The sequence below is a fragment of the Echiichthys vipera genome, assembly GCF_963691815.1.
Source record: "Echiichthys vipera genome assembly, chromosome: 11".
Lineage (NCBI taxonomy): Eukaryota > Metazoa > Chordata > Actinopteri > Perciformes > Trachinidae > Echiichthys > Echiichthys vipera.
In genome coordinates, this window is record NC_139836.1 from 20,383,126 (window position 1) to 20,409,803 (window position 26,678).

Genomic DNA, 26,678 nt, shown 5'->3' on the forward strand with positions numbered 1-26,678 from the left:
CCCTCTTCAAAGTGATAATGTAAACAGCTATCAACTGCTGGAACCGTGGGAGTTTGAATTGAAACCTGAAGAATTCTTCTGCAGGATAAGTGTAAAAACCCACACTGTAAGTTGCATTCTTTTTACCCATTAAAGCAGGCATTCGCTTGGGCTAACTGGACAAAGCAGAATTTTTGAGAAACGATTTCCAAAATATCAAGACATGGTGTATATGGCTTCTTTGCATTAACTTATTTTTGCATCAAGACTTTATTACGTGTCTATTTTTATGGAATATTCAAGCTTTAACATTGTAGCCGATCTTCATTGCTAAAGTGGCCCGTCTGCAGCTACACTGTCAACTCCAGCTGCAGAGGCTTCAAACAGCTGCTTTCAATTAACGTCACCCTCTAGAAACATTACTCTGAACAAGCATTTGTTGACTTTAGATGTGGAGCTGGGGCAGAAACAGGATTTCATAATATGTGTGCCTGGTGATGTGAGTAATAGACAGCCATAAAAACTGAAAAGGCAGGTCGTGACCCAAACCCTTTCACCCGTGCAATGGATTGTTCCTGTTTGCATTTTTATAAAGTTCTCATTTTTATAAATTCTACGTTAGATTAGGTTTTACGATGTCATCAGCTTCTCGCCTAGTGAATTTCATAATGAAAGGTATTCTTTTGCTGCACTAAATTTGGGAATTTTTGAGTTTGTAATAAATGTCAGATTTTCGCATAAATTTTAGTGGTTTAAAGGAATTTTACAGCAATACTAAAATGAAAATCAGCAGTTCATTTTCTCTGAGTGTCGGTTAGAATGTGGCAACATACAAGGGATTGTTGGCCAGACAGCTACCGCAACCCTGAGTTTAAAGGAACCACACACTAACCACTAGATGTCTAACATGGAGGCCATCCAAAGACAACCACAGTAGGGACTACAGCCAGCTCCTCAACCTAGGTAAACAAAGTCTGTCTCTTTCCATACCACTGCAATGTGCGTGCGTGTGTGTGTGTGTGTGTGTGTGTGTGTGTGTGTGTGTGTGTGTGTGTGTGTGTGTGTGTGTGTGTGTGTGTGTGTGTGTGTGTGTGTGTGTGTGTGTGTGTGTGTGTGTGTGATTAGGAGTGTGCTGATGCTGTCCTACACCCAAAAGCCGCGAAGGCACCGATCCAACTGTAACAATGTAAATTGTTTCAGGTTCAAAGTGTGCTCTGTTGTTGCCACCCACCCTGCTGTGGGAGTGTAGCAGGACCATTTTTAGCAAGTTGCGCAGTGATATATTCTTTGTGAAGTTATCAAAACAATGGCATTGTTTTGTTGCAGAAATAAAAAGTTCTATTCTCTTTCCAACCTTCCCCACATGGTTTATGACAAAGCTTTGTGTGCAAGTTTGGCTTAATGCAAATTCTCTGTATTTTAATGTACAGTATTCCTGGAAAGCTACAGCCTGGTTTCCTTGTATGCTCAGTAACCTTTGTGTTTTGGAAATGGACTTTTCCCAGGAGTTTGACTGTATGGATATTTGCATAATACTCTGATCTGTCGTTTAAATTGTCCAAATGTTCATCAAGTTAAACAATGCTTTTCACAAACACTAAGAATATCTAAACAGAATTATATCAACTTAAGTATATGGTCTGCATGACAGAATGACTGGAGAACAGCACTGTAACAAAAATGTTTTATCTCTGTAAGTGTTTAGAGTAATGCAGGTATGTCAAATGTGGTCTAAAACTCTAGGTGGTCACAATCAGATTTTTTAAGGGCAGACAAAAGGGCAGCTCTGTTTTTGGGAAAAGTACTGGTGAAATTATTAAAAAGTATTTAAATATTTGGATCTGTAAACTAATAGAGGATTCCCAGATTACTGTGTAGCCACATAACTCTAAATAGTGCTGGGTGGTAAACTAGTTTTCATTTATCAAATGATGTGAATTTTTCATATTGCTGTACCGGTGCATAGCTGAAATAATTGTGTAACTCTTCAATAGGCAGCAAAATATATATTGGTCGCCATGGAGAGCACTACGTTCAGGGCAAGCTGTGAGTATATTGAGAGGGGGACCCTTATTAACTGAATATCCTTCTTACTAACAGTTATAACACAATAAATAATAACCCCTGATAACTCTCTTTAACACACCAAAACACTATGGCATACAACAATTTGTGATACAAAGTATTTGTATCACTAATAATTGTACATTTACAAAATTAAATCGTTGCAAGGCATGTTTTTATCTTCTATTTTCTGTTCACAGTAGAATAAGCCACTATAAAGCTTTGCACTTATTGCACTTATATGTAGCACTTTATAGAAGCGAACAAGTTTACTTAATACTAGCCCTTCTAGTTTGTACCCTAATTGTTAAACGTACTAATTGGAAGTCACTTTGGACAAAAGCGTCAGCTTCTTATAGCTTTAATGTAAATAAAGCTATAAGAAGACCAAGACCGGCAGTGGAAGAAAATAAGAAAATACAGTCATATACTCAGTGACGCTGGAAGTCAGTTAGAGTTTATGACTGATGTCATACTAAATGCTGGGCGACATTAATATTGCTTTAATTTGAATGGCCATGATAGTTTATATCAATATACAAACAAATATAAGCCAAAGATACTTGTGTGTACTACACATACAGCCTATGTCCCAGCAAGAAAAAACATTATACATTTAAAGTATTTGATCAATTGCTGGCTTTTATAATATCTGCTACTACTATTTTAGTGGGTGCTGCAGCCCCCTCAGCTCCCCTTCATCCCTTCTCCATAGATAAACGGTGAAACCACCAGAATCCTAAAAAAATACTGCCCAGCACTAGTTCTAAACAATCAGCATCAATTCCATGTTCGGTCATGTTGAGTTGATAAAAAAAGGTGCCCAGCAGGGGCCAAAGTAGGGCAGGATAATAATTTCATGTCTCAATAACCATGTAAAGCAAGATATTTGATATATATTTTGTATACTCTATCTATACTATTTTCACATTTTATTAAAAACTTTCGTGCAAAATTAACATAACAGTTGCTATACACTGATTATAATGCACACAAATAATGTGATGTAAAAACAAAACCGTAATCTTCAAATGATGTTCCCTTAAATATTTTACATGAGATTTTCAAGTTTGTAAAATTTAGAATGTGCTTATTATTAAAAATTTAGATGATGTAATTGTCTATCACGATACTTCGATATATGATTTCATGACAATATGATTCCATTGACTGCCGATAAATCATAATTCAATTTCAATTCAATTCAATGTTATTTATAGTGCCAAATCATAACAAAAGTTATCTCAGGACACTTTACAGAGTAGCTAAAGCCCACACTCTATGACTTATTCATGATTTACATAGACCCAACAATTCCCCTGTAGAGTACGGTGGCAACGAAAACCTTCCCTATAACGGGCAGGAACGTCGGACCGACCCAGCTCTATGGAGGAAGGCCATCTGTCTTGACCGGTTGGGGAGGAAGAAAAGGAGAGAGAAAGAGAGAAAAGACGGGCCAAATGTACAGAGAGAGACAAAGACAGACACAAAGACAGACACACTTCTAGAGATGCAAGCAACCACAAAGTAACAGTGACTATAGTGAAAGCTAAATCAATGTGAAAATGACTTACAAGTTATGGCAGTTAATACAGCAGAACAGCAAGAAACAGGCACAGCTAGAGTGACAGAACATGGCAATGATAATAATTATGGTGGCAAACATAAATTTGAATAAGTTACATGCATTGATGAGACATGATTGATACAGACAGACAGGATAAAAGCTCAGAGTATCAGCAACAGGACCCCCCAGCAGACTAGGCCTATAGCAGCATCATTAAGCATTACAAAATCAGCTTAAAGACTAAAAAATAGCTAAGGGCTCGTAAGCCCTAGCTGTAAGCTTTATCAAAGAGGAAAGTCCTGAATAACACTTGGGAGTTGGTTTCACGGGTGAGAAGTTTGGTAGCTGAAGGCTTTGCCTCCCCTTCCACATTTTTGGAGACTCTAGGAACGACGAGTAGCCCTGAATTCTCAGAGCGCAGCGATCTAGTTTGGTAATACGGTACTATGAGCTCTTTAAGATACGACGGATCCTGACCAATAAGAGCTTTGTAGGTAAGGAGAAGGATTTTAAATTATATTCTAGATTTTACAGGTAGCCAGTGTATAGAAGCTAATACAGGAGAAATATGTTCTCTTCGATTTGTTTTAGTTAGTACACGAGCTGCAGCATTTTGGACCAACTGGAGACTCTTAACTGACTTATTGGAGCAGCCTGATAATAGGGAGTTGCAGTAGTCCAGCCTAGAAGTAACAAATGCATGGACTAGTTTTTCTGCATCTTTCTGAGACACAATGTTGCTAATTTACGCAGGTGGAAGTGTGCAGTCCTTGTCGTTGGGTTTATGTGAGAATCGACATATCCTGATCAAAAATAACAGCCAGATTCCTAACTGTGGTGCTGGAGGTCAACACAACATCATCCAGAGTAACAATATCTTTAGATATTGAGTTTGGGAGGCCTTCGGGGCCAAGTACAATAACTTCAGTTTTATCTGAGTTTAACCTCAGAAAATTGAGTCATGCAGCTTTTTATTTCCTTAATGCACATTTGAAGTTTAGCTAACTGATCGGTTTCATCTGGTTTGATCGACAAATATAATTGTGTATCATCAGCATAACAATGAAAATTTATGGAGTGCTTCCTTATAATATTTCCTTAGGGAAGCATATATAAGGTGAATAGAATCGGTCCAAGGACAGAACCCTGTGTGACTCAGTGACTGACTTTAGTGTGCATGGAGGATTTGTCATTAACATATACAAACTGAGATCTTTCTGATAACTTAAACCAGCTTAATGCGGTTCCTCTAATGCCAATTAGATGCTCCAGTCTCTGTAGCAGGATGCGATGGTCAATAGTGTCGAATGTTGCACTAAGATCTAGTAAAACAAGTACAGAGACAAGTCCTTTGTCTGAAGCTATTAGAAGGTCGTTTTTACCAGTGCTGTCTCAGTGCTATGATTCGCTCTAAATCGTGACTGGAATTCCTCAAATAACTCATTATTATGTAAAAAGTCACACAGCTGATTGCCGACTAATTTCTCAAGTATTTTAGAGAAAAAAGGAAGGTTAGATATAGGTCTATACATGGCAAGTACCTCTGGATCAAGACTGGGCTTTTTAAGAAAAGGTTTAATTACAGCTACTTTAAAAGACTGTGGTACATAACCTGCTGTTGTACCACAGTCATACTGAATTATTGCCCGGCCCGGGATGTCTGCAGTTGGAAGGGAAGCAGTTGTGATTTCAATCTTCTAGGAAATCAATACAAAATGGCTTTGGTTAATGAGGGAATACAATGACCCTTTCCCGTGTGCTCTAATTACAAGGTAGAACAATCAGTCAAGGAGCCAGAATAACTTTGTTATATTTGCTTCTTCTCTTACTTGTATTTCCATGAACTGGTGGAGTTCTTTTTCCATTCATTTTGCAGATTACAGCCTCTTGTCACTAAAAGTGGACGCCATTTGGCAGAGACTCACTCTCCTAATTTAGCCTCAGACAAGAGACAGCATAAGCATCCGTTACCATGGCAACCATGCTGGGAACAGGTCTGCGTGAAAGAAGTCATTTTTTTCCCCAACCTCATCAATCCTAATAAAGATGTACAACTGTCACTCTGAATGTCAGCAGTACTTTCTGAGAGTTCGAATAAACCTTGATGATGATTTAGACTGTCCATTCATGCATTGTTTCCCATAAACAAAGATCCACTTAAAGCGGGTTCTGGTATGTGTTATTCTTGTTCTGCAGTACTTTGGTGACATCTGTGGTACCTGAGAGTACAGGCTGAATTTAGACCATCGTCTGTCAGTTTGAGGCGAGGCTCTGCTACGGAATTCTGCACATCCCAGAGAAAGAGACAAATCTTTTTTTTTTTCACTGCATTTTACAGCTATAAGAGAGGTAATTTGATTCAACTAAGTCATTGTAAGAATATCCAATGAACCAAAGACTATCACCTAAAGTCTGCTTTGATACAGTCCTTCATTAATACAAATAATCGGTTTTAATGTCTTGAAATTATTATTTATGACCTGGGAATGAAACAATCCAAGGCTGTCAAAGAGGCATGAGAAATAATGAAATGCTGTTTAAGCTTTCCATAGAGCATGCAAACTGTTCTCTGCTAAACTAACAATTGTCGTAAAATAAATAAAAATTGCTATAATTTCAGCAGTTGTTTTTATTTTGCACTAAAGTTTTTAAATAATTGAGAAACACTTGTAAAGTGGATAAGTATTTTGTAGTATTATTCACACAGGAGTATACAAAAATAGGCATTACCATAAGGTTATTTCCTATCTGTTAAAAATAATTACCAGAGAACACGCTATATCCTTATATGTATCATTATCACAACATAAAATTACTTATATCAGGGTATAAGGTTCTGGCCATATTGTCCAGCCCTATGTTCAATTTGAAATGCTGACAACAGTGCAGACCATATCATGAGCCTTCAGTAGACTCGTCATTCTCCCTAGTCTGTAACTCTCAAAGGACAGAGATCAGAGAAGCAGAGAAACTAGATAAAGCACCAGCCCCAGTGCTATCATAAACTTCCTTAAACCAATGAGCAGTAGAGATCAGACCAAACTACAAGATAGTAATCTGCAAGTCAAAAGGTGGCATGCATCTCCACTCTAATCTGCCCACCACAATGCCAGACTGTTTTCAATCAAAGTTAAATCACAACATGGTAGTGCTCATTATTCTTTGTACAGCCGTCTCTCTAACAGGTTTAACTGCGGATCCAGGCGGCATTTGTGTATCTGTATGGGGAGGTTGTGACAAGACAAAGGTAGGCTTTTATCTGCGAACATCATTATCCTCAGCAGTGATCTGTATGAATGAGCCGTTGACTAATAACACCTGACATTTGGTCAATGCTTCCAAGATAGACTGCCCTCACTGAAAAGTTCAAATAGTTAGCAAGAATGCCGGGGCTGTGGGTGGGAGGACGTTATGTGTGTGTGTGTGTGTGTGTGTGTGTGTGTGTGGGAGTGTGTGTGCAGACATTTAAGCTTGTATGTAGTTTCAGTGGGAGCTCTGCCAGAAACAGAGAGGCAGGGTTTCAGGGTTCACACAGCTCTGGAGTGAAAAGTTCTGCTTTTCATTACATCAACTCATATGTCCACATATCTGCTCCGCCTCCCAGACTCCACTCTGTTTCCTGGCATTGTTATGTCAGTGATCCAATGTTCTCTCTTACTCCTAAAAAGCTAGATATTTGTGTCTGATTGTGTGTGATTAAAGGGGTAATAACTCTGGGGTTGGCAGGAGCAGGGTGCTGAGAAAATTAAAGATTCCAGAGTTGCCTTCACTTAATATGGAGTGCATTGGAATTCTGCTATGAAACTCTCTGGAGAGACTGGCCACCACTGCAGAAAAGAGTTGAGAGGTGGCGAGAGGAGAGGGGCGATCCCTGCTCTTTTAGCAGGATAAATCTGCACAGCTTCGCATCGCTTTAATCTTATTTCCCGTCTACAGTAAGAGAGACAATTTAATTCACTTGAAGAGCAGCAGTGTGCAATTATTTTCTGAAACAAACAAGCATGAGGAGCCATTAGTGGGTGTTACTATTGCTATATTATCATTGGATGACCTTATGTGTTATATATGACATCCGAGAAAGCTAGGCCAACACCAAGTGGTTGTCAAGTGGTGGATAAATATATTTTTTATATAGTTCAAGTGATGCACTTGGTAAATGAATTCAAATCAGAGGTATTAAAGGTCACATATTGTGAATAGAGAAGTTCCCATGTAACATTTACAACATCTGCACAAATGCTGTGAAAGTATTAAAATTCTCAAAACACACAGAAATGCACACAGCCTTATTCAGAAACTGTCTTTTTAAACCAGCTGTCAGGACTTCTGTACAGTTGTGATGTCACAACTAAAGTTTATACACTGGAGATCAAAATTAGAGAACAAATGAAGAGCTCTTTTCCAAAACGAGATAAAAGCCAAATTTTAAAAAGATGAGTTTATCAAGCCACTTTGCTGTATACAGAACCTGTTCACTGCTTCATCAGTGTTTCATGCCAAATCGCTATATTTCCTTGTTTAAAATGGTCCTCAAGATGCAGTTCCTTTCCAAACCGCGACCAGCGCCAAACCTATTTTTAGCCTAAATGCGATAGGTCCTTTCGACCAATCAGAATTCAGTGAGCGTTCTATGCGATCCAACATGGCGGCGCTCTGAAGCGGGAGAGTTTTTTGTTTCGTCCGTCCGTTCAACATGTTCAGACTGAGCCAATAAACCATTTTGACAAGATAAATTGAATATTAACCAAATGTTTGAGTCTGGGTAAAAAATGTAATTTTCCTGAAAACTATTAAAATGGATTTATAGCGTTTTGGAAAAGAGCTCCTCAGTAATTATACTTGATTTATTCTGAAATACTGTTATTTTCATTGTTCAGAATTTGATGAATATTCATTGTGGCTATACTACTGCTGTACTAGCATTTTTTTTTTTTTTAAATCAAGGCACTTCAACAAAAACCTTTATTTTGTTAAAAAAAAAAAAAAAAAAACGCAGCAGTGAGAGCAGTAACCATTGTGTCATAAGAGCAGATTTAAACTATGTTTCTTAGGGCTACATGATTAAAAAATGAATAGGAAGTGTAGAGGCCCTTGCTTTAAATGGCTTCAGCACATTTGTGCCCACAGGACATCACTAGTTTCTCACACTGCTCTGGTTTGATCTTGGTCCATTCTTCTTGTGGAATCTTTCACAGCTACAGTAACTGTAGTGGGTTTCTTATACATTACCTTGTTGGAGATTCTCTATGGGGTTTAGATCTGGACTATGGGTTGGCCATTTCATCGTTTCAATATTCTTAGCTTCAAGGAACTGCTTAACCTTTTTTGCATTGTGACAGGGGACATTGGCTTGCATGAAAATTGCAGCATGCTGGGTTGGCTGAGAGGGTCACCCCTTAGACCTTAAACTGGACAACCTGCTGTTGCAGGGTTTCAGTCACCTTAGAGCAGCTTTCCATCTTGCAAAGTAAAAAGGAGCGCTGCCAGATAAATAGCAAGTCCAGTTGCTTTTGACAGAAATTGCTTTGGGGATAACGATGACCTGGACAAATGAATCATTCAGAGGCTCAGATATATAGGGTGTGTCCAACAATTAAGTAAACTGTCACCAGATGCCAGATTAACACCAATAACTGTTAGGTATCTGAAATTGTTTTTTCTAATTTTGCTCACTGTTTTTTTCACAAAACAAAAATTAAAACAAAATGTTGTTGAAGTTCCTTTGGCCATTTCAAAAAACATGCTAACAGCCACAGCGGATGTTCTGTCAAATCATATAAATAAAAATAACTTTATTTCAGAATAAATCAAGTATTTATAAATTGTTCTCTTATTTTTTTTATCTCCAGTGTATATATGGGTAGAAAGTGCAGTTACAGTGTCGTTATAATATTTCCCCAGCCAGATGTGGAAGCCCCGGAAATGCTAACCAATCGGAACAGATAGGCTGGGGGCTTAAAGAGACGTTCAAACGGAGGGTTTCAGACAGTGAGTGAATACAGGTATGAAAAGAAGAGATAAATGTGTTTTTTCAACATTAAACCATGTAAAATCTTTTATTAGATACCAAAAATACAAGTATAGTAGTGCCTTAAAGGTGCTCTACTTTTTTCACGGCCACAGGCACTCACATGCATGCATGGCTGGACCATCTATCACAACAAACAACCCAGAAGCTTGGATTACAACACACACAGAGCAAGAGTGACTTCATTCTTTGCTCAGTATGCCATTTCTCCACTTTATCTTTACATGGCCAATATTTGTTTGCTGCTACGCTCTGAATATCGAATACAGTGCCTTTAGATGTATTTAACAAATGGAAGTGATCAGAATACATTGTGCGTAGGTTTAAATGTAATATGGATAAAATAATGTGATATAGCCTTTCCTCCTAGAGAGTACATCTGTGTTTCATTGCTTTCTGAGAGCAAACATCCTATATTTTGGAAAACGTTTTTTTCTGGTGGAAGCACTTGTTCTGACTTTGAAGTGGTTTTGCTATGACTGGGCCATATAGCTTTGATGTAAACCTCTACTGAGGGGCTGTGGATATTTATGAAATGAGGTGGTAGGAGTTAATGAATCACACATAGGCTACAGAGACAGAATAATAATATATATTTTTTAAATATCACAAACTCTGTTTCAAACTGTAGTTACGTATAACAAGTCAATAGTGCGCATGCGCGAAAGTTGCACGCTGCCTGTTACTGCTCCATATATATATATATATATATATATATATATATATATATATATATATATATATATATATATATATATATATATGCAGTATATTTATATTCTGTTTTTCTAATATACGTTGTCTGTATAATATTTGTTGTTGTGATTTCCCCTGGGAGGTATTTCTGATTCTGAAGATATTCACAATATTCGGGATACCACGCAACAACGCTTGCGGGTGAAAACGACAAAATATTTTATCAGATGTGCCTTTCGTTTAGACGGCAACAGCATTTTTTGGGGCTTATAAATGCAAAAAAGTGAAACCACCCTCCAGGGTGGAAAGCTTAATAACGCTCCACCGCTGTGTTTCTGTGTAAAGGGGTAAAAACGCAAAATTGTGGTCTGATCTGCTCACACTGACTCACGTCGCATACATGTTAACGTAACATCCATGTGCAGGGTACAGGTAAACAACAACAAATATGTCGGACTATTTCCATCAGTCGGACATTCAAGTGTCCTGGGTGGGGGCAGAGGCGATGGGAGGCTGCAGACCATGCTGCAGATCCCTGTCGCACTGTACGCCGTCCTGCTTCTCCGCTATTAAGGAGGGAAGTAGAGGGAAGTTTCTACGCATTCACAAGCTCTGGGGGGTGTTTTGTGGCAGTGCTTCACAGCACCACCCAGCCACCTGACGTGCATACTACATCGAATTTCACACTCTTTTGCGTCACCGTATCCATGCAGATTTCCTCCCAAAGATGCTCGTCCAAACGCGGAATAAAAACGCAACGCCACTTTTGCATTTCCTCTCTAGATCGTCTTCGTCTAAACAGGGCCTTAAGATGTTTTGTGAATACAGCCCCTGACTCCACCCAAGTTTTTATTCTGGTTTTATTATCCCTTGTATTAATTTGTTTGAATTACAAGTTTATAAAATGCTTGTAGTCATATTTTGAAAATAACTATCTCCGAAAATAACTAAAATGTACACTTTGCAAGTTTTTTATGCTGGTTGGAGGGCCCCCCTGCGAATTTTTATTTAGGGCCCCAAAGGACTCTCTAGAATCGCCTCTGGCCAGTGTAGGATGGACAGAAAAGCCGCAGTATAGTTGTAGAGAAGAGGCTAAAAAGCTGAACTGATCCCGCGTGGCCATTCCTTTGTCCCGCTGCATACATAAGGCCTAGTGGGTGGATAAAGTCACATGGTCACTTTTCCTTTTTCCCACACGAACACACCCACATCCTCCTCCATGCAGCCGCTCTTCACTCTTCTTCATCTCAGTGCTCACCCGCAGCAGCAGGCAGTCTGCTTCGTCTGGATAGTACTGTAGCGGCAAGTTGCGCTCTTTTCTACAATGTATCCGACTCGGGAATAACATCCGTCTGGTTTATCCACATTTCTGGAGAAATCTGACATCACATCGTCCCGGAGTCAGTTCATTCACGAACTGAGCACTTTTCTGTTTCAGGTAAATGTTCAACTTACAGTAAGAGTTTTTTCTCCTCGTGGGTTTGTGCTCGCTTTGTTTTTATGGAGCTTGGACAAGTCTCAAAGTGTGGCTTCGACCAAAATATCCCCCTCCCGCGTTACTTTTCGCAGCAGAAGTAGTTTGAAGTTGTAATTTGACGCCATGCACCGAGTGTTGTGGATACCAGGCTACTACTAAACATGCAGTAAAAGTTTACATTTGGTGTGGTGTAGTGAAACCGTTTCATTTGCAGGCCTTAATGTAATAACGTAGTCCTGGCAGAGTCCCCTGTGTCCCTCCACCCCCACATCTAGGTACCAAGGTGCTAACTGCTATTCAAACTGGCTAATTTACAAGAGGCCTACCTTTGTTTATCCTTGACAATGCTTTATAGCTGTTCTGCTTTCATCTCAAACTTTATGAGTTGGCCTCTATGTGTGTAGAGAAGAAAGAGAGTGAACTTTTCTGCTAAAACCCACAGAGTGAACGAGAAAATACGTTCTCGTGGGAATGAGAGGTGTTGGGTTGGTGAGTGTATGTGTACATTCTTTGCTTTGTTATTAAAATGTACTTATGTAAAAAACTTGCATCACAGCATCATCCATTTTATGCACATCAACAGCTTTGTTCTTACAAAGCAGCATCAATCATACAACAATGTCCTCCTCGCTCGTGTCTCCATCTCTGTAATTACATGAGTCACTATTAGCACCCATACAGTGTCTTTTGTGTTTAAGCGCCCGTTGCCTTGACAGCCTGAATGTGAAGTCAAGCGGTGTTTCATCCTCTCTTACAGACCCCAGAGGAAGAGTAGGAGGCCGCGCAGTGAAGACATGAGTCTGGTGGAGGTGAGGCAGACAGCGGGGTCTCTCACCCTGTCCCTGTCCAGCAATGACCCCAAGGAGCGCTACTTTGACCGCGTGGATGAGAGTGACCCAGAGTACCTCCGCAGCAGGAACATGTCGCCGGACCTGAAGCAGGACTTCAACATGATGGAGCAGAAAAAGAGGGTCACCCAGATCCTACAGAGTCCAGTATGTAGCCCGTGGCTCTGTATAAGTGCCCTCCTACACACAAGCTTTCAGTGTCTATGAGTAATAAACAGCGCTCTAAAAGCCAGAGAGGCATACCGTACCTTTACTCAAGACTGACTGAAATGCATTGTTTTTTCCTTGTTTATGTGAAGGTTATTCCATACACTCTGCTGTGCTTAGATGTGGGTTTAGCTGGGAGTTTAAACACCGCAGCCAGCTATATAGAAATGCGCTAGTCTGTCACAGATAAACATCCACCTGTATGTGTGTTTAAATAATGACGGTTTTCATCTCTTTGGTGTTCTACCAGTGTTATTACAGATTATATGTACTACTAATCATTATTTTTAAAGGTAGATTAGGCTGCATAATCTAATAAATGTCATAAATACTTAATTCACTAACGTAAGCTCGAGATGAAACAGCTAGACAATTAAAATAATTTAAGTATTTGTGATCAAATAAACTTTTAAGTCATTTTTTATGCTCAGGCTCAGCAACGTGTTTTGGACTTTGGTTGTAGATCTAATTAGCATTTTTTCATTCTGCAGCCAATACAGTAGCATATATTAACTTAGTAACATAGTGCAGTCTGGTTTATGAAGTGAACAAGGAGATGCAGTAAACACATGCCAATAGAGAACATGGGAATAAGATGAGCCCACACTCATCTGAGATTGCATAACAGGCCCAACAAGTGGAGCTCATCTCATCACCATGGGAACCGTGGTCGGATAAAGCAGAATGCTGGAGCTTAGCTGTGGCACACAGCAAAAAAAGTGCTGTTTCAAGACTCGCAGGCTACTCTTGAAGGCAAAAACAAATTCATTGTGTGGTTTAATGTGCCCCCTCCCTCTGCTTCTAGTCAGGCCCCCTTCATAGACATACAAAGAGGTTTTTTTTAATGGTCTTTAGTGATTTGTGTACAGATGTTATAAGCATGCTGTGCTCCCTGGTATCCTGAGGTGTTGGAATGACGTTAATGGAGCTAATGAAAAACTCTTTTTTGTCTACAGGTGTTCAAAGATGAGTTGGAAGGCCTGATTCAGGACCAGATGACAAAGGGGAACAACCCTACAGGTCTCCTGGCTCTGAGACAGATTGCAGACCTGGTCATGGCCAGCACCTTGGGAGGGGCTGGCCCCCTGACTTCGCCCATCAGTGAGTAGCAGTGTGTTTCAGTGTTTGTGCGTGTGAATGTCTCCATCTATCTCTCTTCAGGTCTGATTGTCATTCAGTGTGTATACTCGGTGTGCATTATGCAGGCTGAATATCTTCATTGTCAGAGGCGGAATTGTCAGACACTTGTGACACTGAACAACCCTGAAACAGCAGAAAAGCTATTGAAAGCATGTTCATTGTCAGTGCTTCTATTAAATAACCCTCATGACCAGTCTTGGTAATGGATAACAGCAGTTTGCAATGCTAATTATGTTAGTCTATCCTCTTTGCCATATGTGCCCATGGAGGTCACAGGACACTCTAAACTGAACATTTAAAAAAGTTTGACTATCAGAAGTGTAAATGTTTGGAAAATGTCACTGTAGGAAATGCTATGAGGTCAAAGAGGCAGACCTGATCTTTCAAAGAGCTAAAGTGGCTATAAAAGACAGGGTCCTGTATCATTTAATGCCCTTATATGGTGTTACAGTCCACAAATACACTTTGGTTTCACATTGGGAGTTCTGAGAAAGGCCCCTTTTTAAGCTTTGGCTGTAGAATCTCAATGTTTTAGCTTGATATACTGTGGAAGCAGCTGGGTAAACATCCTTGTAGATGTCTGACGAAATGCAAATTAAATGATGCATCACAAGTCACTGATGATGTTATGTCCTGTGGCAGGTGTTGGGATGGTGACCCCAGTCAATGACTTGTATGGCATTGAGTCTCCCTCCTTTGCCAAAGGGGAGAAACAGGGTCGCTGCAGGCTGGCCAGCCTCTACAGGCTTGTTGACCTATTCAGCTGGGCTCGTTTTACGAGCTCCTACATTACTGTGAGTACAACTTCACAACTTCTTGCTGCTCCAGTGCACCTCTGCTTATGTATGTGGCACCATGTTTGTGTATCTTAATGTGTGCCTCATGTTCTTTGGCTTCTAAGAGGCTTACAGGGGAATACCCTTTTTATATTCAGGGCCCATATATTATTTATTATTTGGAAAAGCCAGATTTGTGAATATGTACAGCTCCCTCTCTGCAAGTATTCAAACTGAAATATGTGTTGAACACCTGCGATGTCAAGATATGAAGCTCAGATTTCCCCCAAAGACAAAGCTGAGAGTGTCAACACACACACTCACACACACACGCACACACACACACACAAACACACACACAAACAAATGCATGAGGATTGAGATATTTCCTTTCTGGAGTTTCTCGTACCCTTGAATCTGTAAAAACGTCCCCCTTGCTTTGAGTAGTTGTTAACCCACCTCACATAACTTTAATAGTAGAAATTTGGCCTCCTGTGGCTTTAGTGCTCTTAGCTTTAAGTCTTTGTTGTAACCTAGATAAGTTTTGGATTTTAGTAATATATATTTTTGTTTCAGGTGCGTGTCAGCAAAGAGCAGGACCATGTTCTTATTAGTCCACGAGGTCTGTCTTTTGCTGAGGTGACGGCAGCCAATTTGGTAAGCACACTGGCTTTGTGTATGTTCCTATTTTCTAATCCTGAGTGCAGAGTGCTTTGTCATGGTATTTTGCAACTTGGATCGGGCAAAATTTGGACCACAATTTCAGTATTTTTGATGAAGTCAATCAGTTAATCGATTTAATCAATTAATGTCATTGATAATCAGTTGAGTCAATAGTATTAACCTTTAAAATTCATGTAAGGAGGAGGTTGTGTACTTGTAGTAAGAATTTTGTTTTAATGGGAATGGTCATGCACGTACCTCAGATTGTAATACTGGATGTGTTTTTAACATACATTATGTCTGCCAGACCTGTTTCCTACAGTTTCAACAGGTTTTAACTTGTATCTTACAGTAACAGTGCTCAATGCAGTTTATTATTCAACATAATACTATATTGTAATAACCAGTAACTTTCTTTTACTTAGTCTTCAGTGTTTCGTATCAAAGGTGAAATGAAAAGCCTTGTATTTAAAGACATTGACTTACTTTACTTAGTTCAATGTAAGCACCTCTCATTGATAACTAATTAAGGTAATTTGCAAAGAATAGAAAGTAACACATGTTTTTATATTTTAGGATATTTCAAATGAATTTATGTCTTGCTTGTTGATCAAATGTGGGCTGTGTGAATATTTAACTTGCTGTTTGGAGTATCAGGGTTTGTTATTAAGGAAACTGTATGAACATTAATGCTGATGCAGTGTCATTCAAAGTAGGTGCATTTTAATTTTGCACTCTGTAGAGGTTTTGACTACTAGTAGAACTATGGAGCTATGGACTTGTTTGTATGACTTGCATTACCAAAAGGATGCACATGCATAGACACAATCACATGGGTGACGAGGCAATGCATAAAACAGGAGAAAGGAGAATGCTGGCTAGCTAGCAAACATGGATGTGCATGATGCCGGTTACAATATATATATTAAAAAACGGTGTTGCAAATGTTTTACATGGTAATGAATTAATGTAAATGTAGCTTTGTTAGTTAACTTTTATAGTTTAATCATACTGCATGTAATTACGTACAGGTTTAGTTTTTGTCTTGTATTTATTACTCTGTTGTGTTCTGAAATAACAATGAGTTTGTTCTTTTTTCTGTGTAGGTGAAAGTAAACATAGTTGGTGAGGTAGTGGACCAGGGTTCTTCTGATCTCAGCATCGACCACTTCGGGTTTGCTCCTCATGCTGCAATTTACTCAATGCGCCCTGATGTGAGGTGTATAATCCACATACATACCCCTGCTACGGCCGCTGTAAGTAGACTCCAAGCTGATGTTGAATGAGTTTCATCTTAAAGGACAAAAGCTGCTGCTAAATGCTTATTTTGTACCAGAGAAAGTGGCTGAATTAAAAGCAGCCCCCTGCTAACTGTTTTAGATCCAGACAGCCTGTAATGCGCTTTTACCGTTTCCTTTGAAGCTCGGCTGTAAAATGCATAGGCCGTGATGAACATCGCTGTGTAAAGTTTTATTTGTGCCTGATAGCAAAAAATGTGGATCTATTTATATGTTGGTGCGTCACAGTCTTACTTGCTTTCATCCCATGTTAACAGGTGTCCTCGATGAAATGTGGAATCCTGCCCATTTCCCAGGAGGCTTTGCTTCTGGGTGATGTGAGCTGCTTTGGTTACCATGGCAGCCTGGATAATAAAGAGGAGAAGGTGGAGTTTCAGAAAGCTCTGGGCCCTACTGCCAAGGTACTGTCAAACCAAGGGACTCCATTAGTGACAGGCTCGCGTTCTCATGGGATAGAGCAGGCTTTCAACTGCTGGTTGAAAGTCATGAGTTATTATATAATGTATGTACAACCGGTTGTATGCGGGGTTACCTGTTGGTTAGTAAATTAATTTAAACATGTGCATACAGTATGCAATATGGAACTATGGAAGTATGTCTACAGATGTATTGTTACTAAATACCTATATTTTTGCTAACCAACCAGCATTTTGTCTGAAATTGAGATGTTTCTTGAGTGTTTTACCACTCAATGACATATCCATTTTTGAAGGAAAACAGAATATTAGTAACACCTTTTTAATAGAATAGTTTGACAATTTGGGAAATAAACATATTCCCTTTAATTGCTGAAAGATGGATGAGAAGACTCATACTACTCTCATATCTGTCTGCTAAATAAGAAACTAAAGCCAGGAGGTGTTTAGCTTAGCATAAAGCCTGGGAGCAGGAGGATGCAGCTAGCCTGGCTCTGTCCATAGATAAAAAAAACAAAAAAGCCTCAGATGTGCTGACAGCTATCCGTCTTTATGCTAACCTAAGCTAACCGGCTGTAGCCTTATATTTAACAGATTGATTTAAGATCTCATCTAACTCTCTACTAGAAGGCAAATACGTTTATTTTTCATTTGCATACAGCATATTAGAAACACCCATCAACACCTTCTATTCTCTCTTGGTGTTCATATTGCTGTTTGAACAGTACATTTTGTTTTATGGATTTTCGCTTTATAATCCAAGATTGTATTATTACTACACGTGTCATGTATGTTGATAAGGGAATCTTTGTTAATTAATGCATTGATGTTATTCATTGATGTATGGTATTAATATACATTTGCATATCTTGAATTGCTATTGTATTAGCTCCACTTGATGTGTTTGGTGTTTCATGATGATTCATTATTGTGAGCCATCAGGCAGCTCAAGAGTTTCTTGTGTTTTTTTTAGGTGATGATCCTGAGGAACCATGGGCTGCTCGCTTTGGGAGAAACAGTCGAAGAGGCATTCCACTACGTGTACCACTCACAGCAAGCTTGTGAAATCCAGGTATAAAAAGCTTGAGTTCTACTCCCTTCTTGCTGGTAATGACATGTAAAAAAAAACGCTGCAAGTCAGGGTAGGCCTTGATACATGTTTGCACATTCATAAGCTTATTACATCTGTATAAATCACTATAATTTTTCCACAGTCAAAAACTTTTTAATTTCTTCTACAAACAACTTGGTTTCAAATAAAAGTATTACTGCAGTGCCTGAAATGGAAGCAAAGCTGATGTCTTACATACAGAATGTTTGAACAAAGCTAAGTCAAATATGTGCTAGACCACTGTTCACAGTCAGAGCCAGGTGGAACCCTGCAGTGTTTCTGAGAAACACCTCTTACTTTGTGTTAGGGAGGCAGTTTCATTGTCCTGCGTCTGGACTGTATTTGTTTTTCCAATTGTTTTTGACACATATTGACAGCCCGGCTCACATATAATTACAATTCTTTTGAAATGAAATTCCACTCTATCTTAGAAGACAAAATATTTAATGTTCTGAAATGAATGTTGTCTGTCTGAGTACGTTTTGAAATTATAGAAATATAATGAATGCACAAGGGAAAACCCTTCGTAACTTTGCCAAAACCAAATGTAAAAATGGTGTATACCAGATTAATATTGTTGCCTGTGTTTAGGTGAATGCTTTGGGGTGTTCAGGCGGCGTGGACAACCTTGTGCTCCTGGACAGAGTGAAGTTTAAACCCCTGACCCAGGGAGTGGCCGCTGTCGGTTTGGTGATGGACAATGAGGTCAAGTGGAAAGTGGGCGAGGCAGAGCTCGAGTCCCTCATGAGGATGCTGGACAACCTGGTAAGCGAACCCTGACCTGTGCCTTTTTCCCGTGATGCTTTGAGTTTCCCGTCTCGGGCACTTCCTCGGGAAGTGTCTGATTAGAGAACACAATGAAACTAGATGCGTTTTTGTTAATCTAATCTGGAAAAGATTTGTGTAATTCAATCACATGTGTGAACATTTTTTCACAAAAATTACAGATGCTCGTGTAATAATTGTCAGACGATGTCTTTTGTCTATGGCTAACATGCTGTCTGCAAGTCTTTTTTCAATGTATTAGTTCTGTGCTATGCTGTACTTCTGTCACTTTGAACCCCGCTATTCTAACCACACTGCTAATGACCGGGCCCTGACATGGACAGATGTCAGACTGTGTCTCTAAGAGTGAGTGTCTTGCTAACAACTGTGGCTGGAGTGGGCTGGAGCTGTGTTAGTCTTGTGTGATCCTAGCCCGCCCACTCCTCTCAATCATAGCTTCCAGATGGTGAGGCATGCTGTGGGCAGTCACAGCTACACAGACCACACAATTACTTAGTGGAAGGAGTACTCTTGTGTACTCCATTTGGAAATCTGATTTGATGTTTTCTCCAAGCCTGTTAAATATGGTGCTGGGTGCAAAATGCCCATATACTGCAACAGGGTATCTGTCTGTCCATGCGGGACAGACAGAGGGTGGAGTTTTCTAAATGTGGTGAACGCGGTGACAATCTCTATGTATGTTTAATTTATGACCATTATGTCTCCCCTAATCTCGGCTACTTGGAAGATGGTAACAGATTCTGATTTTTTCTTAAATTGCTTATAACAATGTTATATGTTAATCAAGCCTAATCCCAACTTGTGCTGTGCTTTGGCTGGCAGTCAACAATATTGTAAATAAATGATGGCTTGCTCACACTGTGCTGATCAAAGCTCAAAGCAGGGATCATTTTTGTGGCAAACTTGTCATATTGCCTGTGAGAAAATGCCAATTTTGATTTCAATTTTAGTGTACTGCCGGCTTCAGGCTGCACTCTGCACCCACTGTGAGTTCCCATCGGTTTTCTAGTTGTCTGTGTCTTTGATGTATTGTTAACAACACACTGCTTTAAACCAAAGTTTTATCTGTTCCCTCTGAAACTGGGCACATCTGCAAAAACGCTGTTTGTATACAGCATGGTTTAAATATTTAGAGGCGTTGAGTAAGTGGATCTGTGCACCCTTTGAATTTTGTATCTTTTGTAGTTGATGTTTCTTATTTAATGGATTGTGAGGCAATAGAAAAGAACAGTACACAGTACTGCAAACAATTTCAACTTTGTAGAAGGAAGACTGACTGTTCAGTAACATTAACGTTTCCTCTTTGTGTGACCTTCTAGGGATACAGAACAGGCTACTCCTATAGGAACCCCGTCGTCCGTGAAAAACCCCGCTCTAAAAACGACGTGGAGATCCCTGCCACGGTGTCCGCTGTGCCACCGGAGGACAGTGAGCTGGGTGCACGGAGCCCCTTCAAGTTTATGGCGCAGAAACAGCAGAGAGAAAGAACCCGGTGGCTCAACTCGCCCAACAGCTACTTGAGGGTTAATGTTCCTGAACATTCACCCAGCGGGGATGTCAGCCCCAGGTCCAAGACCATGGTGTGTTGATTTTCATGTCAAACTGTAACAAGAAATTTTATTATCTAGCCCTTGCTGTTTTGGAAATAGTGAGCTGGGGAGCTGTCATTACTTTGTATTAGCCTGCCCTCTTGTGGCCAGTTATATAAAAACAGGTTTAATATCTTATTTAAGTTCTTTCCCCAATTTGTACATACTTTTTGTTCTCAGTGGATGAAGTCTTCACAGCCAGGCAACAGCATCGGCACACCAATAAGGATTGAGGACCCCAACCAGTTTGTCCCACTCAACACTGATCCCACAGAGGTTTTGGATAAGAGGAACCGGGTAGGCTGAAACATGATGATATGATATAAAATTCATGTTATAATTCCCAACGCCAAAGATGCACAAAGACTTATATTAATGAATACTTATTGCCTGCATTATATCATGATTAGATCTGGTATTATAACAATCACATCCAGTTTAATGGCGTTTACATTGCATTCTCTATGATAAATGGCATATAAACTGGTGCACGACTTTGTTTTTGTTTCCAGTAAATTGATACTGATAAATACGTTCTGATGGAAGTTGCATTCCATACAGAATCAGTCATGAAGATGATGTATTGATGGTCCATGAAAGCACTCTACTGTCATTTGCTGTGTTTTTGGGTGTATAAGTACGACTGACACACTTCATGTTGGCAGGTGTAGTTTGGTATTAAGATATTGTATGTATTGTCAAAGATTCCTGGACCAAGTTTAATATGATTTTGTTGTATAAATTTGTTCAGATAAAAGAACAGCACAGAGGTGACCTGATGACTTCTGGTCCAAAATCTCAGTTACTTGCAGGCATTGTTGTGGACACCATAAAAGGCCCAGTGAGTATATTTACCATTTGTTAAAAGTTACAAGGTCAAAGTTGCACGATGCCGTATATGGTATTGTATAAAAAAAAATTCAGTTGCTTAAGCACATTTTCTAAAATATTGCTGGACTTCTCAAAAGAATAAGAACAATCACCATGCGATTTTATACTGAGCATTACACTATTACAATTGATCACTAAGTTCATCACTGCCACAAAATTAAAAAAAGACAAAAAGGAGATTCCATCAAGTATAAAAAGACTTTGCACACCGCAATGAGGTTGCTCCTATTTTTAAGTTATCAATGTTACATTTTAGCACAGGGAGAAAAAATACACAGACCTTTTGGCTATACTGTCTGCAATAGCCCTTCACTTTCACAGTGGAGTCCTTTTAATTTGTCATCAACAGTGGCAGGTACAAAGTGGCTGCAGGTAGTCAGAGGCGTCCTCAGACCTGGGGCCCTGGACACCTCATAAGGCTCCTTTTCCCAACATTTCATCAACCAAAAAACCAAGCTATACATCCATTCACAAAATACTTCATTCTATACAGATAATACAAGCAAACATTTTATTGTTTATTAATGTGATCCTTATGGGCAGGAATTTCCAACCAACATGTTTAGAGAGCCAAATTACTTTACTTATTCAGTGTGAGAGAAGAGACCATGTCTCTTTTCATTTCTATCATCTATATGTACATAGAGTAACCCAATAATAAAGTCAAAGTTCCTGTTGCTGAAAACAGCATCCCGCTACCACAGAAATTAGTTTATTCAGTTTTGATGACAGAGGCTAACGCAATGAAAATATCTGCACTTACACATTTGATTTCTCTATGAAAGCAACCAGAAAACCATCGACCATTGTAAGAAAATGAACTATAGATTTGAGAACTGCAGACAGGATCTAGCAAAATCATAATTTTAATTTGACCAAGGCAACTGGAAAAAATGGAGCAGTCATTGTTCCATATAAGTGATCACTTCACTGCAAAATGCATTACATCACTGTTTTTATTCTCTCCTGTTCATCAGGCTTTCATCGTTGAGGACGAGGAGCAGACTCGCTCACTTCCCCCCAACCCTTTCAATGAGCTCACAGAGACGGTGCTGGAGGAATACAAGAGCCTGATAGAAAGAAAACAGCAAGGCCAAGAAGGTAGTCAAACTGTTTCTTAACAATTACAAAGCATTTAAGGTAGAGTCTGCAATTCTGGGGAAAGATTTTTGATATTTTAATCCAACACTCATACACCTCTTCTGTCAGGGCTCCTTCAGAACATTAGCCTGTGCCAGATTTACTGCCTTTCACTTTATACACCCTTTCCCCGGTGTGTGCACGAGCGTGAACGGAATAGTCGGCTTCTGGTACGAGCCACTTTGTTTCCCATGTACAGAGCCAGGGCTGTGTAAGAACACTGCACACACAGCACGAACAGCTGGCGGACCCTGAGGTGATATTTGTTGAATTTGACGAAAAGTGTATTGGATTAGAATCACTGATTATACATTTTAATTGCACAATTGCTCTTTAGAGGCACAGAAAACCTCTACTTAGCTTAATCCTACCTAGGTTTACACAAACCCATATCTGACATCATCCCACGTAGATTATGAGTGTATGATGTTTTGAAGCTAATCCTTTGCGGTCACAGAGGTCATGAAATAAATCTAAACTAATCTGGAAGTTTAACAGCAATCTCGGACTTTACCAAGCAAGGCCAGAAAGAAACAGCCCAAATTAAACTTTTGGACCCCTTAAATGCAGATTTCTGAATAATTAGGAATAAAATAAAACTTGCTTATATACACAGACATTATTGCATGAATTGCAATTACTTGATGTATTTTATATGTCCCAAAAGTTTGCTGGACTTTATTGCATCAGCATAAAAGCACTCTCATTAGCCTGCAGTTCAGACTGTTCATTAGTCCAGTCAGAGTGCTTGGTCCCTGCCTGGAGGAAATGTTGGAACTACGTTCACTGAAATGAGGATATTCCTGCGAAATTGCCTGCAGGAGAAAAATGTCAATCCATGGCTTCACTCTTCCTCTGTGAAGCCAGCTCACAAGGATGGTGAGAAATGAGCTGCAAAGACATCGGTATCATCAAACTACTCATGTCTTGGTTGTGTTTGCAGACAAGGGAAAATGTGTGTGTAGGAGGGAAGCATTTCTATAGTTGTGTATCAGAAAAGTACCTTTATCTCTCACTGTCACAATAATGTGTCAGTCTGGTAACACATCAGCTTATAGATATTAATAAAATGTAGTAACCTTGTTAAACCATCATTGTTAGTGGCAGGGGTCTAGGCTAGGGATGGCAATGCCTGGCCTTTTCTGTAGCTCCATCAAGAGGTTTTGTGTTAAATGTCTGAAATACAATTGAATGAGTTGCCATAAAATTTGGTCCAGACATCCATGTCCCCTTCTGGATAAGTTATAATCACTGGCGATCCCTCAACCTTTCATCTAGCGCCATCATCATCATCAGGTGACCAAATACCTGCAAAAATAACATTCACATCAACCTCACCTGTACTTTGTAATTAGTGCTAATTAGCGGATCTTAGCATGCTCAAACACTAAACTAAGTGCTGAAGATGTCAAACATTTTACCTGCTAAACATCACTATGTTAGCATGATACCGTGGCTGTACACTTGTTGCTTCCTCACTCACATGAACATACTGGCTCTGATGAACGAAGTCTGATGACTGTCATCATTTTACAGAAGATGATGATGCCACTGATGCAGATGAGATGACAACATTTGATGGCTCTACTATCTCCCTCTCCCTTTCTCCCATAATGACGCCAGCTAAAGGTAATTAGCTATTCAAAAGGCATTGAACGTATGTCCGCCTGGTGTAATTTGTAAAAAAGACAATAACTGCCTCAAATTAAATGGATACTATCACTACAGCTTCGTTGATTTGATTGCACTTCCACATCCTTCACTGACTTAGTTTCATCTTTTGACAGACACGATACCCAATGGGAAGAACCACTTGGAAGAGACGGACGAGGATCTGAGCATAGAGGTATCCAAGCTGAGCATGAGCACTTCAGAAACAACGGAAATCTCCATCTCATCTAAGGAGAAGGGGGAGGCTCAGACCCCGGAGAGCCAAACCAAGTCCCCCAAGAAAAAGAAAAAGAAGTTCCGTACACCTTCATTCTTGAAGAAGAGCAAGAAAAAGAAGGATGAGAAAGAAAAAACAGAAGCCTGAGGGCTTTTGCTGTTAAAAAACAATTTGTTTTACAAGGAAAACATCTGAATTGCCTTCTTAATTTTCAGCTTGTTGAAGGGAAGTGATACAAGAGAAAAGACTCATTTAGTCAGAAAGTCTCCCAGGACGGTTGTTTTTACACACCTTCCCTTCATTTACAGGTATTTCCAAGATATGCCAGCAGGTGGTAATATGAAAGTTATTTTGTCAGTTTTGTTTATCCCCAAGATAATTTTTGAATGACCACTCCTGAAGGGCTCAGTAAAATGAAATCAAATGAAAAAGTGAACGCAAAACTGCTTATCTGTGGTTATTACCCATATTTTAATGGGGTTTAAAAATGTATATCAAAACATGATGAAAACATCATGATTTTTTTTCTTTTTGCACAAGTTCATTTTTGAATGTATACTGAAAGCTAAGAAAATTGTTTTAACAATTTTTAAATTTAACAATCACACTAGTCATGCTAACAGTGGCTGAACATAATACGATTATATGACGTTCAGCCCTGTAAGAAGTACGATTTGTATCTCAACGTATTCATAGTGATGCTATCTTGTAATAATATATGTTAGTTTATATTATAGGTATATTACAATATAGTGTTTGATAGTTAAATAAATGATTTGATAGTCTTTACATATTTACTTTACATACTAACTCTTAAACTAAACATGCTGTGATTGATAATTCAGTAATAATTCATATTGTTCTTACATTTATGTCAGTGGTATTGTTCCCATTGTTGCTGCTTTATTGTAATTGTGACAAGGAATTAACTGTGACTAACAGAAAGAGCCCAGCAAAGTGATGATTCTTGCATGTCGATGTGTATGAGTGACAGAGTTTGACTTTTCCAGAACTGACAGAATATCACTGCTTGTTTGGACGTTGACAACGAAAGTGCCAAGCCTGACTCACAGAAAGTTGAACGTGATGGCGGTTCTGACTGGCAATATGCTGTGGAAAGCTTGTATCCATGGCAGCTGTTAGGGTTTGATATAAAGTATAATAGAGGACCATATATTTACATCCCAGTTAATAATGTGAATGATGTGTTTTGACCCAAAGGGAGGGAACTCTTCGCCTTTGTAAATAGTTTGTTTTTGTGAAGTTTTTTTGTTACGCTAAACCAAATGTTAAACAATGAAACATAGAAATGTGACAGTACAATCTAATAACAATATTTTAACACGTCTTTTATCTTGTTTTTTATTCACTTTAATTGTCTTATTTAGTGAACATGCACAGCGCGCTGTGTTAACTAATTGTATTACTTATGTAATGTGTGTGCCTAGTGCTTGTATTTTCCTGCATTGTTTACATTGCTATTTGTATCACCTGGGTTTTCTCCATGTTGCTTTACATTAGAGTCCGCTCCCCTGAAAGTCAGTGCTTTTAAAATGACCTTCCATTGCCTGATGTAATAAAAGCTGGGATATCTTTACATAACTTGTTTATTGACTGAAAGGTATGTGGTGTTAACATTTCTTATCTTTACTCAAATGCAGTTTCATGTTATTGGATACTTGCATTGGATACATGCATTTATTTCAGTCTGGTGTTTAAGGAATAAATAGATAGGAATAAAGTTCCTATCTATCTGAAACGCCAGCTAATCCAGTTCTAAGAGACTACACAACACCTCAAGTATGAAATAAAGCTTTCCAGAAAGCTATTTACACAGCCTCCCCTATTTGAAAGAAGACAGAAGCAGCGTCTCCCTAAAACAATGCACTCTGTTCAGTGATAATTGACCGTGTGAAGCTGTATAATCAGTCTTCAGTCATGATATGAATGGCCGTTGTCATGGTAATCCACAGAGAGGGGGCTGTGGAGACAAAGAGGGGATTTGGTGTCTCCAACAGGTGTTCATGTTGGGGGAGTGACACAATCTATACCTACACTACCCCCAACCCACACACCTCTCCTAGGAGATGACATGCGGACAAGAAGATAACACA

At 39.3% G+C, this 26,678-nt stretch overlaps 1 protein-coding gene across 2 annotated transcripts; it reads left to right on the forward strand.

Moving 5' to 3' along the window:
• On the forward strand, positions 1–26,116 carry add3b (adducin 3 (gamma) b). Of its 2 annotated transcripts, none has more exons than XM_083923514.1 (15): positions 1–106; positions 12,569–12,806; positions 13,823–13,967; positions 14,649–14,800; positions 15,359–15,439; positions 16,552–16,701; positions 17,001–17,144; positions 18,133–18,231; positions 18,862–19,035; positions 20,376–20,636; positions 20,826–20,942; positions 21,397–21,486; positions 22,514–22,637; positions 24,213–24,305; positions 24,464–26,116. In XM_083923514.1, exons 2-15 carry the CDS (start codon positions 12,606–12,608, stop codon positions 24,709–24,711), a joined length of 2,079 nt encoding a protein of 692 aa, XP_083779640.1. In that variant the 5' UTR covers positions 1–106; positions 12,569–12,605; the 3' UTR covers positions 24,712–26,116. The 2 variants fall into 2 exon arrangements, with proteins under 2 accessions (XP_083779640.1, XP_083779639.1); XM_083923513.1 differs by lacking the exon at positions 1–106 and adding an exon at positions 11,618–11,772.
• The last annotated feature ends 562 nt before the right edge of the window (positions 26,117–26,678 follow it).

Coding starts and splice junctions, on each gene's coding strand:
- add3b (XM_083923514.1), top strand. CDS start 12,606: ATGAGTCTGGTGGAGGTGAGGCAGACAGCGGGGTCTCTCACCCTGTCC. Junction 14,801..15,358: donor TTACGAGCTCCTACATTACT/GTGAGTACAACT, acceptor TTTTTGTTTCAG/GTGCGTGTCAGCAAAGAGCA. Junction 19,036..20,375: donor TGAGGATGCTGGACAACCTG/GTAAGCGAACCC, acceptor GTGACCTTCTAG/GGATACAGAACAGGCTACTC.